At 45.3% G+C, this 16948-nt stretch overlaps 2 protein-coding genes across 5 annotated transcripts in view; one reads left to right on the forward strand and one right to left on the reverse strand.

Moving 5' to 3' along the window:
- The window catches only part of LRRC4C (leucine rich repeat containing 4C), a 1282052-nt gene that overhangs the window by 408729 nt on the left and 856375 nt on the right, over positions 1-16948 (forward strand). The window lies entirely within an intron of this gene.
- On the reverse strand, positions 11494-13119 carry LOC137537968 (mucin-2-like). The gene has a single exon (XM_068259890.1). The coding sequence runs from the start codon at positions 13117-13119 to the stop codon at positions 11494-11496; it is 1626 nt and encodes a 541-aa protein (XP_068115991.1).

The raw sequence follows: 16948 nt of genomic DNA on the forward strand, positions 1-16948 counted from the left end.
TCCGTGTTTTGGATAGAATCGTGTCATTATAGGTCATGCAGTACTAACAATGACGGTCCCTTGTGCTGCCTGACCCAGTTTGTGCAGGTGGAGCCTTGCTGAGACGCATGCATCTGCTAAAGCACAATAGCTTGGACAGAGATAAAAGTGAAGCTGGCCATATGAAGCCTGGTAACACTTGGGGTCATATTTATCAGGCTGGCAGAAGAAGAAGGGGCCCTGACCTCTAGTAAGCAGATTCCAGCTATTATTCAAGAGGAGAGACATTTGCCAGTTTTACAGAAGCATCAAATGCCTAAACTTCTGTCAATAGCTGGAAGTGTGAGGTCTTCATGTCTCCCAGCGGCCATCTTGCTTTCCTTTTACAATTCGAAGTACAATAGAGCATGTCAGTAACAGGCTGGGTTAGATTCTAGAAACACCCATTGTCCTCTTTCAAAGTAGATAAAGTCGAAACAAATTTGTACAAGAATGTGGCACATGTACTGTATGTCAATTACACATGTTATGTTTATTCTTTAAAGTACCTAGTTTAGGTACAGTTTTTATATATGTGTGTGTGTTTTTTTGTCCTAACTGGCTACACTAAGGATTACTGCACAGGAGACTTACATCCTGCACTAAAAGCTGCAGCCGTAATTGCGCGTCGGGCACACCCCTATATACCCAGCCAATAGTGAATGATTGCTGAAACTTAAAGTGACAATGTCACGTTAAAGGACAACTGTAACGAGAGCGATATGGGGGCGTCCATATTTATGTCCTTTTAAGCAATACCAGTTGCCTGTCTGTCCTGCTGATCCTCTGCCTCTAATACTTTTAGCCACAGCCCCTAAGCAAGCATGCAGCAGATCGGGTGTTTCTGACATTATTCTCAGATCTGACAAGATTAGCTGCATGCTTGTTTCTGGTGTGATTCAGACACTACTGCAGCCAAATAGATCAGCAAGACTGCCAGGCAACTGGTATTGTTTAACAGGAAATAAATATGGCAGCCTCCATATCCCTCTCACGTCTGTTGTCCTATAAAACATTAAAGGTAGCCATACACTGGTCGATTTGCCATTAGATCGACCAGCTGACAGATCCCTATCTGATTGAATCTGTTCAGAGAGGGATCGTATGGCTGCCTGTACTGCAAACAGATTGTGAATCGGTTTCAGTCTCCCCCCCCCCCCCCCCCCCGTATACATTACCTAAAGCTGCACCCCACACCGCATCCCAGCGTACACTGTGTAGAGCGCCTTCTATTTGAACTTCCTGGTCACTGGAGTGACACAGGAAGTTAATGTACGCTGGGATGGAAGCAGGAACAGAGCGGTGCAGCACAGAGAAGATGCCCGGGAGCCAGCGTCAGGTAATGTATACCTGATCGGATCGGCCGCCGCTAGCAACGCGCTCCCTACCCGCGGCCGATCTATGTTATTTTTCCGCACGGCGCGATCGACGGACCGATCCGTTTTCGGGAGGAAATCGGATCGGCGGGTACGTTTAGCGCGAACGATTGGCAGCAGATTCGATCCCAGTGATCGAATCTGCTTTCGAAACGCCCGCAAATCGGGCCAGTGTATGGCCAGCTTAAGAGCCTGATCCAATTCACTTTTTCTTCAAAAGTTTTCTACTAGGAGATAATTTTTCATTTTGTATTTAAAATATTAGCACTTTATTCAGTGCTTAGCCTGCGCAGACTCGCAAAACTGTCCTCAATCTCGGGGGAACCGGGTCTTCCCTGGATAGTGCAACCGCCGCCACTATTCTGCAAGCAGCGTGGGGTGTTTTAGGGTGTCTCTGACTTGCACTTGGATGGATACCTGTGTTAAAAGCCATGGATGCACATCTTGACAGCTTCGGTTGTTATCAAAAACCATGATGGCCAAGAATCTAATGTCTGTACATTAGACTCCTGATATCACATAAAGATCCTACATGCCACACCCACCCCTGAGCTAAATGTTCTTCTCACTCCGTTACCCTCCTCCCAAAGCCAATGTGTTGTGCAGTGTATGGTGTTCCTCCTTCACTCCACTTACCAAGAGATATTTCGCTCTGTACAGCACTCGGACCCAAATTGTTAACCGAGACAAAGAGTCTTTGGGCGACAGTACTGATAAGCATATACAAGGCTTTAGGAGGAAACCAATTAACCTATTGTTATTTTGGAAAGAGCTGTGAAAACCTCAAAAACAAAACAAGTACAAACCAATAAACTAAAAGTAGAGGATTTCTTGCAACTTAAAAAGGAACTTTAAAGAGAACCAGAGATGAAGCACCCTCTTGTATTTTACCTTATAAATCAGTGGGAACATGACAGTAAACACCTAATCTGCCCTTTGTTTCATTGTTCTCTGTGTAATCTGACTGTTATCACCTCTGATAAGAATCCCCGACTGAGAAGTCAGGCTGCTCCGTCTAGCTTTGCTACAGAAAGATTATAGCTAATGCTGGGAATACACGGTTCGTTTTTGCCTTCGTTTAAACCTTCGTTTCGATTGTGCCTTTTGTCCTTTTCGATCCCGAAATAATCGGTCATACGGTTAATATCACCACCCACGGTTTCGTTTTTTTTTTCGATTCTGATGGTTTCGTTTTTCCAATGATCGAAGGCTGCAAAGAAACGAAACGAAAATCCCTTTTTACAGGGACGGACTAGCATAAACGAATATATAATCGATCTGAACAGCCATCAAGCCTACCAATGGCTCGATTAGATGGATAAAGAGAGATAATATCAAACATGTTCGATCACTAGTCGTTCGTTTTTGGGGTCTATTAATCGAAACTATAATGAGATTATGACTATTTTCACATACGTTTTCAACACTCGATTCGTTTACCGAACGAATCGAAGGTTTAAACGAAGGCAAAAACGAACCGTGTATTCCCAGCATTAGTCTGTCTTCTGTGGTGTTATTTCAAGCCCAAGCCTGCCCCCTTGTGGCTATGCTATAATGACTCAGCAATAATCATTCCCAGCAAAGCCAGATTTAATTGCTCAGTCTGGGATTCTTGTGACTGCTGATAACAGACACTTTTAGCAGTGAGGATGAAACAGACAGCATGGTAAGTGTTTTCTCTAATGTTCTTACTGATATACATGGTAAAATACACAAGGGTGCTTCGTCTCTGGTTCCCTTTAACCAAGGATTAAACTTCATCACAATCAGTTGTCTAGACAAGGAGTTGCATGTTAGACAACAGGCAGATGGCGTCTAAGACCAGGAGTTAAACCTTGTTGTACAACAAGAAAATAGTGTCTAGACAACGACTTGAAGCTTAGACAACAGGCAGGTAGTGTCTAAAGACCCATACACACACTCAAGAGCTGTCTTTTAAGCCCAATCTACAAGATACGATTCTTTGTGCGATTCGATTACGATTCCATTTACGATCCGATTAAATCCGACATGTCCGATCGGGATTCGATTTTCCATTGCAAAACAATGGCAAATCGAATGGAATCGAATCCCAATCGGACATGTCGGATTTAATCGAATCGTAAATAGAATCATAATCGAATCACACAAAGAATCGTATCATGTAGATGGGGCTTTATGCTCTCGCAACTTTTCTTGTTAAACACCTAAAAAAAAAATCTCTTGCTATTGTTCAAGCAGCTGATAACACTGATAAGAAGTCAATTCAATATTTCATATCAGCTGTTTGAACAATAGCAAGAGATTTTTTAGGTGTTTCACAAGAAAAGTTGTGAGAGCCTAAAAGACCGCTGTTGAGTCTGTGCATGGTAAGGACCGGGCAATTTACCGGTGATCTGTGCTGCGGGGGCTCTCCAGCCCACAGCACTGATCACATTGCAGCCAGGGTGACCAGACTTCCCCCCCTTTTTTCCCCACTAGGGGGATGTCCTGCTGGGGGGGGTCTGATCGCCGCCGACTATCTGCGTGTGGCGGGGGGGGGGGGCTCCTCAAAGCCCCCCTCTGCAGCGCTATTCCCCCTCCCTCTCCTTCCCCCCCTCTCCCTCTCACTGTGGGCGGCAAAGGACGGAGATCCGTCCTGCACCGCCTCTGATAGGCTTCAGCCTATCAGATGCCGGCGATCCCCGGGCAATCAGAGGCCGGGGATCGCCGATCTCCTTTACGGCGCTGCTGCTGCGCAGCGCCGTATGATGTAAACACAGGGTATTTCTTCCCCACGTGTTCAAATTTTGCCTGCGAGCCGCGATCGGAGGCTCGCAGGCTGTTCACGGAGACACCCTCCGTGAACTGACATGGAACGGCCGCTCGAACGAGCACCGTTTCCATGGAGGACCACAAACGACCAGGTGCCGCCTATTGGCATTAGCTGTTCGTTATGTGGTTAAGGCCAGGAGTGGAACCTTGTGCAACAAGAAAATAGTGTCTATACCAGTGATGGCTAACCTTGGCACTCCAGCTGTGACAAAACTACAAATCCCATCATGCCTCTGCCTCCCCGAGCTATGCTTAGAGCTGTCAGAGTATTGCAATGCCTCATGGGACTTCCACCACAGCTGGAGTGCCAAGGTTAGCCATCACTGGTCTAGAAAATGAATTGAACCTTTGGACAACAGGCAGATAGCGTCTAGACCAGGAGTTGAATGTTGGACAACAGGCAGATAGTGTCTAGGCATGGTATTGAATGTTGGACAACATGCAGATAGTGTCTAGGCAAGGAGTTGAACCTTGTACAACAAGAAAATAGTGTCTAGCCTTCGAGTTGAACCTTGGACAATAGGAAGATAGTTTCTGACCCAGGAGATTAACCTTGTATGCAAACATTGCAAGGCAAGAGTGTCAGCTGCTATGCCCCCAACAGTCCAACTCTGCTTGGTGTGGAGCATGGGCATAACCAAGAATGCGTTCCCCTACTTTCCTTTTTCAGGAGCCCTAACCTGTTCTCCCTATCGCTGTCTGAACACCTTGGAGTAAAATCATTTGTATTGATGGAGAAGTAAACGTTGCTGAGCCTTCATTCAGCTTATTGAATTAGGCCCATTTTTTCCCAGTAAACACTCTTGGAGGTCAGTAAATCAAAACATTTATTTTCTCCCTGATTTTTTTTTTTATTCTCTTTCTTTTGGAACAATTGATTAAGCCCATAAATTCCAGCCTAGTGAGGCAGCGCTCTGCGGCCTACGAGAATAAACGGCTCCTTCCTGGTGGCGGAATAGAAATCATGTATCTCATTCTGTTCAGAAATTATCTTTCACCTGAAGGAAATGTAGACAGGCCAGATGTACGTTCCCTGCCGACGCCGGGCTGATTGACTATTTCAGCCTTTCGTGGCTGTATTAAAGCATGTAGCCTTTTACAAAACAATATTATAGGGGAGGATTGCTGACTTATTAACTGTGAAAGCAAGATGGCCTGTTTAATGGAACGAGAGCAGGATGCGAACGACCTTGAAGTGCACCTTTTTTTTATCTCACTGTAAACATGGTGGTATTGTTTTTATTCTGGAGTCATTGCTATATGCATCTTCGGTTGAGCTTTACCTGGTCTGTAATAGATCAGGATTCCACCGAGAGGAAAAATAAAAAAAAGTTTACTTTTTAGAAGGTCAAGTCCCCCGAATCTAGATAAAAAGGAACACAAGCCACCTTCTCAATGCCAAACTCCAGCTAAAATGCAATCAAATCCAGGAGGAACCTCGTCCTTTTTCCAGGGCCTGAGCTACCATAGGAAAAAATGGGCAATTTCCCCAGGGCCCCCAAGGTGTTCCTCCCCCATCTTAACTGTTGCTCCCCAGGGCCTCTGCAGAGTCTGTTAAGTTGGGAGGTGATTGGGGGAGGGTCAGCAGCCAGCTAAGGGGCTCAGGAGGGAAATTTGGCTGCAACAAAGGGCCTCTAATGACGCTTTTTGGTCGGTGGGTGTCTGTTGGGGGGCCCCCAGGGTAATTTTGCCCTAGGGCCCAATTGTTACTTGAACCGGCCCTGCCTTTTTCACAAGCCCTCTTCTTCCCTCAATAAATCCCAGAATGCTTTTGTCACTCACAGACCTGGATTTAAATCACAGCAGCCTATAAGCACAGATGTCCTAAAACCCCAGACCATGCTCTCCATCAACCTACAAACAAACTGCACCACAATTGTGTCACTTCTCCCTTACTTCCCCTGCCCATCATAGGTAGCTACAGGTGCCCCTTAGCATTAGATAGCCAGAGGTACCCTCAGTATTAAGTAGCTAGAGGTGCCCCCATGTATCAGTTAGATAAAGGTACCCCCAGTATTACGTAGCTAGAGGTGCCCTCGACTGAAGGGAGATCTCGTCAGTGACATGCCAAGAGCTGGGTGAGTAACCTCTCATTTCTGTGGTACAATACTGATTCTCTGATTGGTCCAGAGGAGTAACTAGAGAGGAGCAGCAGGGAGGGCGGTTGGGGGCAACTTCTAGCATTCACTTCCTCCGATACAGGGAACTATACTTCAGATTAGGGGCTGAATTCACTAAAACGTGCTAACACTTAGCACAACAGTGATAAGCCGCTTTGCACGTGATATCATGCACGAACGGCGTTACGCTTCACGCGCAAAGTACAGTTATCACGTGCTAAGTATCATTATCACGTGGAGTCACTGCAGTTCACGTGAATGGTATGTAAATAATGAATTATTACTGTATACCGTACATTACGCGGCGCGCGGCGTATTACATTAACTCATTACATTACATTACATTAACTAGCTGATTTCATTGCCAAACGTTTTCTTTTGATTGCGTGAAGTGCCATAGCTTTCGATGGCATTCCGCACTTAGCACGTGAAGCGTAATGCCGTTTGCGCGATAAAACCTAACACGCGAACAGTGGAAACTGTTCGCGCGCATAATGCTTTGCACGCTCGTTTGCACGTGCAAAGCCTTTACACGTGATAACTGAGTTATCATGCTTTAGTGAACCAAGCCCAAGATGTTTTTGCGGCTACACTTGTTATGGGTATGACGATCATGATAGCCACACTTGTTTTATAATCCTTGTGAGGTGGTCCCAAGGCGATAAAGGGCATCAAGGGGAAAAAGGGAAGGGGTGTAAACATTGGGGGGAGGGGGGGGGGGCATCAAAGTTTTGCTGGTGGGCCCCATGAATTGCAGTTACGCCCAGGCCCGGATTTACCTCACAGGAGCCTATAGGCACAGATGTTCTGGCACCTTTGACTTCACCCTTTATGAACCTACAAACCCTCCACCGAACCACACCGCAAGTGTGCTGGCTGTCCCAGCTGTCACTCCTCCCTTACTTCCCTTTCCTGTTATCGGTAGCTACAGGTACCCCTTAGTATTAGGTAGCCAGGAGTACCCTCAATATTAAGTAGCTAGAGGTACCCCTCAGCATTAGATAACCAGAGGTACCCTCAGTGTCAAATAGCTAGAGGTGCCCCTGACTGAAGGGAGATCCCATCAGTGGAATGCCAAGAGCAGGGTAAGTAACCTCTCATTTATGCTCAGCTCGGGACTCTGCATAGGGAAGAGAGAGGGAGGAGCTCAGGGAGGGAAGTGAGCCGCCTTTCCATCATCTGGCGCCTGTAGGCACATGCCTACAGTGACTTATGGTAAATCCGCCCTGGCTACTCAGGTTGGTAATGCGGGCATAACCCTTCTGGCACTGCACTGGAAATCCCTTCTGCCTCCATACATTAAGCTCCTTAGGAAAATAAACTCCATCTATACCATGGAGAAGTTAACTCAGTATCTCTTACACCAACACCACCCTCACAAGTTCTTTGATATGTGGGATCCTTGGCCTATGACCTGGTGTCGTGTGTAATGTATCTATGATGTTGACGGCCACTCCAGCCAGTTTGTTTCCAAGGGTTTGGTCTGTAATAGAGCAGGATTCCACCGAGGAAAAAAAAAAAAAAGTTTACTTTTAGAAGGTCAAGTCCCCCGAATCTAGATAAAAGGAACACAAGCCACCTTCTCAATGTCAAACTCCAGCTAAAATGCAATCAAATCCAGGAGGAACCTCAGCCTTTTCCACAAGCCCTCTTCTTCCCTCAATAAATCCCAGAATACTTTTGTTACTCACGGGCCTGGATTTAAATAACAGGAGCCTAAGGTGGCTCTGCCTCTGACACAGGAGACCTGGGTTCGAATCTCGGCTCTGCCTGTTCACTAAGCCAGCACCTATTCAGTAGGAGACCTTTGGCAAGTCTCCCTAACACTGCTACTGCCTATAGAGCGTGTCCTAGTGGCCGCAGCTCTGGCGCTTTGAGTCCACCAGGAGAAAAGCGCAATATAAATGTTATTTGTCTTGTCTTGTCAAATGATGTCCTGAAACCCCAGACTTTGCCCTCCATCAACCTACAAACAAACTGCACCACAATTGTGTCACTTCTCCCCTGCTTCCCCTGCCCATCATAAGTAGCTACAGCTACCCATCATAGGTAGCTTCTCTATGATGTTGACGGCCACTCCAGCCAGTTTGTTTCCTAGGGTCTCCTGGTCTTTCCTGCATCCTGTGGCAGTCAGGCTCCACTTGTTATGGGTATTGTTGGGGTTGGGGTGTGGCAGTAGGGTGCATCTCAGTAGGTTGGACTTTATTTGGGTTCTGTAAGGCATGTTTAGAGCGGGCAGTGTCCTTATTTGCTTGTTTGAGAGTCACATGTATGCCTTATTGCTGTACAAAAACATTTGTAAAAACCTTCAATAAAAAGTTTATTGTGAAAAAAAAAAATATAGGAGGAACATAAAAATAATATTTTTTTTGAAGTTTTAAACCGGATGGCAAGTGAGGATTAAAATATGGCAGAATACACAGCATTCAATGCAGTATTGGGGTGACTGGTCATGCCATGGACTTGAAAATGGTCTCTGAAAGTTAGGAAACTCAATAACTATCTCCACTACTGTATACTGGAATCACTCTTGTGTAGAGACAGTCAGTGAGATACAAATAATTCTGATTTGCATGCAAATGTAATGCAAATTGTATTGCAGCTTGGAACTAAGCAAATCCAAAATCAACAGGAAGTTTGTTTGATCCAATTCCAAACTGCCTATAATTTGCAATGACATGCAAGTGGAAATCAAAACCACCTCTTGACGTCTTCTCAAGAGAGGCCTCGGTGTCTTCATTTCAACTAATTAAAAATAATAAGAAGAAGAATAAAGTGCACTGCTTTTTCAGCTGACGGAACTCATTGTGCTGTAAATTCTTGGAATGCTTTGATTACTCTCTGCTAACAGAAAATATAGAAACTAAAAGCAGAAGTCCTCTGCTATTGTCTCACACTGCCCCCTAGTGACAGGTGCCCATAAATACATATTACTGCAGTACTAATTAGAAGCAAGTAAATATAACAAGAAATACAAAAGTGCTAAAATAAATTGGCCCGGAGCACTCGCAAGCCTCTAAAGTGGCTGCTAAAGGGTAGTAATTGATTCTCCTGACTCTATTCTCTCAGGAGTTATTTTTCTCTTCTTATCTACAAAATACTTGGTCAACATCTATCAAGTGAAAAAATCCTCACAACTAGTTAAAGAGAGCCCGAGGTGGGCTCATATTATTAAACAAAACCTAGGCTACCTGATTCAGGGGGGGAGGGGGGGGGGGGGGGCTAGGCGGATCAGGTAGCCGCCATCCACGCCACTCACCGCTGCTCCTACGGCTTGCTAGGGCCCACTTTCGCGACCTCTGGGTCACAACGCTGGAATGAGAGAGACCTCTCTCCGAGCACCCAGGGAGGCAGGGGAGCAGCAGGGGGCGCAGCCAGGGAGAGAGAACAGCCCAATGGCAGCTGGGGAAAGCCTGCAGGAACACCCTAGTGAGCGTTTGAGCAGGGAATCCCTCTCCTCTCCTTACCCTTTGAGACAGCGACAAACTATTGTTGCTAATCCCGGGGGGTCTATAACGCGATGGTGGTGGTGGTGGTGGGGGCAGAGAACAGCGTCTGGGGGACCCAGAGGCATTTTATGAGGCAGGGAACATGCCTCTATCCCATCTGCCTCTAATCCCCCCGCCTCAGGTTCTCTTTAAGGAAAGTAGTTTAAATTATTCGTTAACCTGGGCCGACTTATTTCAAGTACTTTTTGGGTGCTGCTGGGGGAGAAAAATATGTTTTATGAAAAAAAGTTAATAGCATTTTACTTGAACAAACTTATAATTAAAAATAATGTGTGTATAGCTGTCTGCCTACACAGATAAAAGATTAGATAATAATCTAAGCACCTACACCAACTCCTCTCAGCACATTAATTAGCACTCTCTTCTAGTTATTCCTCTGAAACTCTAAACCCACAAACATACAGAACTCTGCCTCATAAGGGATAAGACAGAGGCGCCTGGCTCTTCTACTGACCACTGACCAGTGACCACAAATGTGAAAACTCAGTTGTTATTGCCTGATGAAGCGGGATTAAACCAGCGAAACGTGTTGCATTGTTCCCCAGGTATGTAAATAAACTTGTTCTATTTGACAAACACATCTTGTGTTTGCTTGGAGGAGGTGAGTCCACCACTGTCTATTCATGTTTTATTTTATCCTTTTGGCGCCTCTGTATCCATACTACGTCATAAGGGATAAGGCGCAGCTAAATGTATGTGTTTAAAGCGGAAATTAATTTAGAACTCTCTCTCTGCTCTAAAAGATGAGCAACAGCATAATAGCTTTTAAAGAAAAAACAGTTCTTTGTTACAGGTGATACAAATCCTGCAACAATAAATCTGCAGTGTGTCTACCTCCTGCTTTCATGGAAACAGACATAGGGTTAGTATCCTGTGTTTAAAAATTAGCGGCTCTGCTGAGGCAGTTAGCTGACACCGCTGAGAGATCAAATTACATTTGTGATTAGTCAAATTACATTTGTGATTAGAAAGGTGTTCAGTTCATTAATGCAATAATAATAATAATAATCATATATACTTTCGTCCCCCTATACCTAACAATACTGCACCATTGGTCTCTCTCTACTTGTCATTTAGGTGCTCTAGATTCGTACAAGAACCACCGAACCCCTTCTAAACACGCACAAATGTGTGAAACAACAATCATCAAAATAGTTACCCTAAATCTACATAACAGTCTCTTTTACTGACACTTTATACCTTTTCACGTCACCCAGCCGGTATTTTTGATATATTGTTATAGCGACAGAAAAGAGACTGTCATCGGGGTAATTTTTGATTTCTAATGTTTAATCTTTTTTTTTTTTAAATGTAATGAAAAATATCCAGAGGATGGATTGCGCTTTCAGCATCAAGAACAAACTGATGGCCGGGAACACATAAATAACACCTCAAGCCTAATAAATTTCCCCACTGGCATTTTATGCATAATTAAGGGAGAGCGTTGACGGATAACGCTTCGGAATGGTAATGGCACATGCAGGACTAGAATTCGTCTCGTCAGCGGTCTGAGCGAGAACGCAGAGAGGCAAGCAGAGCGCCGGGCGGCAGGATCGGTTATTTCTGATCTATCAAAGACAAATCAGATGGAGAACCTAATTCCGGCCGAATTTATTTTTGATGGTGATGAAGATGAAAAGGACGAGTATGGTTGACTTATGTGCATGCCGTTGAAGCCTATGTGGGCTGCATATGACAGCCAGAGGTTGGGTTCCAGTACATGGAGGAGGTGGGGTTGCTGTATATGAAGGAGAGTGGGCTGCTGTACATGGAGACGGCGAGGATGTAGCAGATGGAGGAGGTGGGGTTGTTGTACATGGAGAAGGTGGAGATGTAGTAGATGGAAGAGGTGGAGATGTAGTAGATGGAAGAGGTGGAGATGTAGTAGATGGAAGAGGTGGAGATGTAGTAGATGGAAGAGGTGGAGATGGGGTAGATGGAAGAGGTGGAGATGGGGTAGATGGAAGAGGTGGAGATGTGGTAGATGGAAGAGGTGGAGATGTAGTAGATGGAAGAGGTGGAGATGGGGTAGATGGAAGAGGTGGAGATGGGGTAGATGGAAGAGGTGGAGATGTAGTAGATGGAAGAGGTGGAGATGGGGTAGATGGAAGAGGTGGAGATGGGGTAGATGGAAGAGGTGGAGATGTGGTAGATGGAAGAGGTGGAGATGTAGTAGATGGAAGAGGTGGAGATGGGGTAGATGGAAGAGGTGGAGATGGGGTAGATGGAAGAGGTGGAGATGTGGTAGATGGAAGAGGTGGAGATGTGGTAGATGGAAGAGGTGGAGATGTGGTAGATGGAAGAGGTGGAGATGGGGTAGATGGAAGAGGTGGAGATGGAGTAGATGGAAGAGGTGGAGATGGGGTAGATGGAAGAGGTGGAGATGGGGTAGATGGAAGAGGTGGAGATGGGGTAGATGGAAGAGGTGGAGATGTAGTAGATGGAAGAGGTGGAGATGTAGTAGATGGAGGAGGTGGGGTTGTTGTACATGGAGAAGGTGGAGATGTAGTAGATGGAAGAGGTGGAGATGTAGTAGATGGAGGAGGTGGGGTTGTTGTGCATGGAGATGGTGAGGATGTAGCAGATGAAGGAGGTAAGGTTGTAGTACATCGAGAAGGTGGAGATGTAGTAGATGGAAGAGGTGGAGATGTAGTAGATGGAAGAGGCAGGGTTGTTGTACATGGAGAAGGTGGAGATGTAGTAGATGGAGGAGGTGGCGTTATTGTACATGGAGGAGGTGCAGATGTAGTAGATGGAGGAGGTGGAGTTGTTGTATATGGAGACAGTGGGGTTTTTGTACATGGAGGACAAGGGAATGTAGTAGATGGAGGAGATGGATTGTTGTACATAAAAGGGGCAGGATGTTGTAAATGTAGGGGTTGGGGTTGTTGTACATGGAGAAGGTGGAGATGTAGTAGATGGAGGAGGTGGGGTTGTTGTGCATGGAGAAGGTGGAGATGTAGTAGATAGAGAAGGTAGAGATGTAGTAGATAGAGAAGGTGGAGATGTAGTAGATTGAAACGGTGGGGTTGTTCGACATGGAGAAGGTGGAGATGTAGTAGATGGAGGAGGTGGGGTTGTTGTGCATGGAGAAGGTGGAGATGTAGTAGATAGAGAGGGTGGAGATGTAGTAGATGGAAACGGTGGGGTTGTTGTACATGGAGGAGGTGGAGATGTAGTAGATGGAGAAGATGGGTTGTTGTACATGGAAGGGGCAGGGTTGTTGTATATGGAAGGGGCAGAGTTGTTGTATATGGAGACGGTGAGGTTGTTGTAGATGGAGGAGGTGGGATTGTTTTGCATGGAGAAGGTGGAGATGTAGTAGATGGAGGAGGTGGGATTGTTTTACATGGAGAAGGTGGAGATGTAGAAGATGGAGGAGGTGGGGTTATTGTACATGGAAGAGGTGGAGATGTAGTAGATGGAAGAGGTGGAGATGTAGTAGATGGAGGAAGTGGGGTTGTTGTACATGGAGAAGGTGGAGATGTAGTAGATGGAGGAGGTGGAGATGTAGTAGATGGAGGAGGTGGGGTTGTTGTACATGGAAAAGGTGGAGATGTAGTAGATGGAGGAGGTGGGGTTGTTGCACATGGAGAATGTGGATGTAGTAGATGGAGGAGGTGGGGATGCAGTAGATGGAGGAGGTGGAGATGTAGTAGATGGAAGAGGTGGAGATGTAGTAGATGGAAGAGGTGGAGATGTAGTAGATGGAGGAGGTGAGGTTGTTATACATGGAGAATGTGGAGATGTAGTAGATGGAGGAGGGTGAGGTTGTTGTACATGGAAGGGGCAGGGTTGTTGTACATGGATTAGGTGGGGTTGCCGTACCTTAAAGAGATGGCTCTGCTGTACATGGAAGAGGTAGGAGGCTTACATAGTTTGGCTAAAAAAAAAAATCTGCCCTTCGAGTTCAACCAGAAAGTATGGTACAACACATAGGGTTTTAACCTTCCTCCGGATCATTTGGGATATGTGAGGTACCATAACAAGGCTCGGAGCAAATAAGCCTTAAAAGGGGGAAAACTCCTTCCTGACTCCAGGTGGCAATCAGATAAAATCCCTTGATCAACACTGCCTGGAATGACCTAGTAAGGTGGGTTACTGCGCTTAGAGGAAGTGAGGTTGTTGTACATGGAAGGTTTGGGGCTGCTATGCATAGAAGAGGTGGGGCTGTAGCCTGTACATAATGGTACTTAAGGAGTTGTTGGTCTAAGACAGTTAGCGTTAAAAGCCTTGTCATACAGACAGACAGCATGATGATTATGATGGTGATATTGATGTTTATAATGATGACAGCATCAACAGTTGCCACAGGGCTGTGCGAAGCAAAATGCCTAATGGGTGTATCAGAGAATGTTGAATATTTCACTTTGATTAGGAACAGCTGCAATACATCCTGCTTGGTGCAGATAAGTAATCCTGCAGAACTGTTACTGGAGATCTTCTAGAAACCAATTTTTTTTTAGATATTTACACCTGGCTGCCAACTGAAGTGAAAAGATCACTTTTAACACCATTAAATAACAAAACATCTTGTGTAGGCTGCGTAGGCCCGATAGATGTCATCAAAGCTCTTTTTATTATCTTAGCGAAAGTAGAATTTCAATTTGGAGAGTTATGTAAATTAGCGTGCACTGATGAAAATAATTACCATATCGAATGAAGAAGGGTTGCTTAATAAGGTGTAATAGTAATGAGAGGTTGCACAAGGAGGGTTTAGGAAGAAGATGATCTTGTGAAACAGGTAACATCAGTGCGGTATGCTGGCTCCAAGCTAAGAGGACAATATGTGATGCTGAATGCTTGGAATGTCCTCATTAAAGAAGCACAACAAAAGCGTGAAATGATCGGTGTGTATGATATGAAGCCTGGTGCACACCAAGCGGTTTTTGAAGCGATCCGCAAACCGCATCCGCCTTGGAAAACACTTGGCTAATGTATTTCAATGGGATGGTGCACACCAGCGGTTTCCGGTTTTTAGCAAAAACCACAAATGTGGGTCCTGCTGCACTTTTGCGGTTTGCAGAATCGTTTCTGCCTCAATGTATAGGAAAAGCCCAAACCGCTCTGGAAAACGCTAGATCAGAGCGGTTTTCCAGGTATTTTTGTTACAGAAGCTGTTCAGTAACAGCTTTACTGTAACAATATTTGTAATCTGCTTCACAAAAACGCTCCAGAAAACGCCAGGCATGTGTAGAAAACGTCTCTAAACATGCCTAGAATCGCTCTGAAATCTGCTCCGAAAACCTCTAGCGTTTTGCAGATCTGCTAGCGGTTTTGGTGTGCACTGCACCTAACTGAATAACAAACAGAAGCAGGATGTTACAGGAGATAGCTGTCACTATAGCACAGGGCATAATTGGCAAAGCCTGTTTATTATATGAATGGTAAGAGGTTCGCGAAAAGAGGAACTGTAGTGAAAATAAACTCATGAGTAAAATAGCTTATTGTTTATAATATTCATTTCTAAATGATTTAGTCAATTTTTGCCCGTTGTAAAATCTTTCCTTACCCTGTCAGGTGATCTGTACGGAATGCTAGTTACTGAGAGTTCTATGCACAGCGGGAGACACTGTTGCCTTGGCAGGAAAAAAAGCTGTTATTTCCCACAATGCCAGGAGGCTCACAGCCAGGAAACTGCCAGGACCATGGTCCTGACATCACACTGTGGGAGGGGTGCCACCACAATATCAGCCATACAGAGCCCCCCAATGATCTATATGAGAAAGGTAAAGATTTCTAGTGACTTGGGGACAGGGATCAGCTACTGATTGGAATTAAATACAACCCTGGGTTAAAGCTCCTCTTTAAAGAGGAACTTAAAGAGAATCTGAAGCGAGAATAAATCTCGCTTCAGAGCTCATAGTTAGCAGGAGCATGTGTGCCCCTGCTAAACCGCCGCTATCCCGTGGCTAAACGGGGGTCCCTTCACCCCCAAACCCCCCCCCCCCCTGCAACACTTGGTCGCAGACTTGGTCGCTCCTGGAGGCAGGGCTAACGGCTGCAGCCCTGCCTCACAGCGCGTCTATCAGACGTGCATCGCCGCCTCTCCCCCGCCCCTCTCAGTGAAGGAAGACTGAGAGGGGCGGGGGAGAGGTGGAGGTACGCGTCTGATAGACGCGCGGGAGGCAGGGCTGCAGCGGTTAGCCCTGCCCCAGTGCGGAAGCGCTCCCCCGCTGCACGGAGGGGATTTGGGGGTGAAGGGACCCCCGTTTAGCGGCGCGATAGCGGCGGATTAGCAGGGGCACACATGCCCCTGCTATCTATGAGTTCTGAAGCGAGATTCATTCTCGCTTCAGACTCTGTTTTTTACTGAAAAAGGGAAAAAAAATAAATCAATACATTGCAAAGTGAGAAGTAAAAAAATAGAGGAGAGATCAAGAAATGATTGATGTTCGCCATGTGATTTGTTGATATTTTTTGATCCACAATCAATCTGCACATAATCATCTTTACTACTTTTTTATATGAAAAAAAAAAGACAGCGCCAACTGCCTTATCTATAACCACACCTCCTAACATTGCAACAAGTTTGTTTTTATATAGATATACATATGCACAGAGGGAGATACTGGTTGCTTAGCAGTTAAAAAAAAAGTTATTTCCCACAATTCAACAAGGTTCACAGACGGGAGACATGACATCACACTGTTGGAGGGGTTTCACCACAATATCATAGAGACCCCCTGATGATCTATTGGAGAAAGATTTCTCGTGGGAATGGTGGGTATCTGCTACTGATTGGGATGAAGTTCAACCCTTGGATACAGTTCCTCTTTAACCACTTTATCCACCACTTCAGTATATCTACGTCCTCTGTGACTTCATCTAAGCCACGAGGACGTAGATATATGTCTTGTAGCTGAAGCAGCGTTGTGTCCAATTGGGCTTGCTCCTGTGAATACTTCTGGCAGTATCTGATGCAGCACTAATTGGTGAAAGGGAATATATGTTCCCAGAGCCAAAAAGATTGATTTTTACCATTAAAAATACATTTTTTCCTCCGTTTCTAGTGAAAAAAAAAACACGCTATAGGATTATTTCAGAATCAAATATTCTCCCCATAAATTGTGACAGGAAGTATCTGACGTACAGTGCCCTGTATCAGAGTAAAGGAAGTTTATTAGTTGGG

Source organism: Hyperolius riggenbachi, chromosome 11, assembly GCF_040937935.1.
Source record: "Hyperolius riggenbachi isolate aHypRig1 chromosome 11, aHypRig1.pri, whole genome shotgun sequence".
Lineage (NCBI taxonomy): Eukaryota > Metazoa > Chordata > Amphibia > Anura > Hyperoliidae > Hyperolius > Hyperolius riggenbachi.

What these genes read in the sequence shown, in the direction of transcription:
- LOC137537968 (XM_068259890.1), bottom strand. Translation starts at nt 13,119, where the DNA reads ATGCAAAACAATCCCACCTCCTCCATCTACAACAACCTCACCGTCTCC.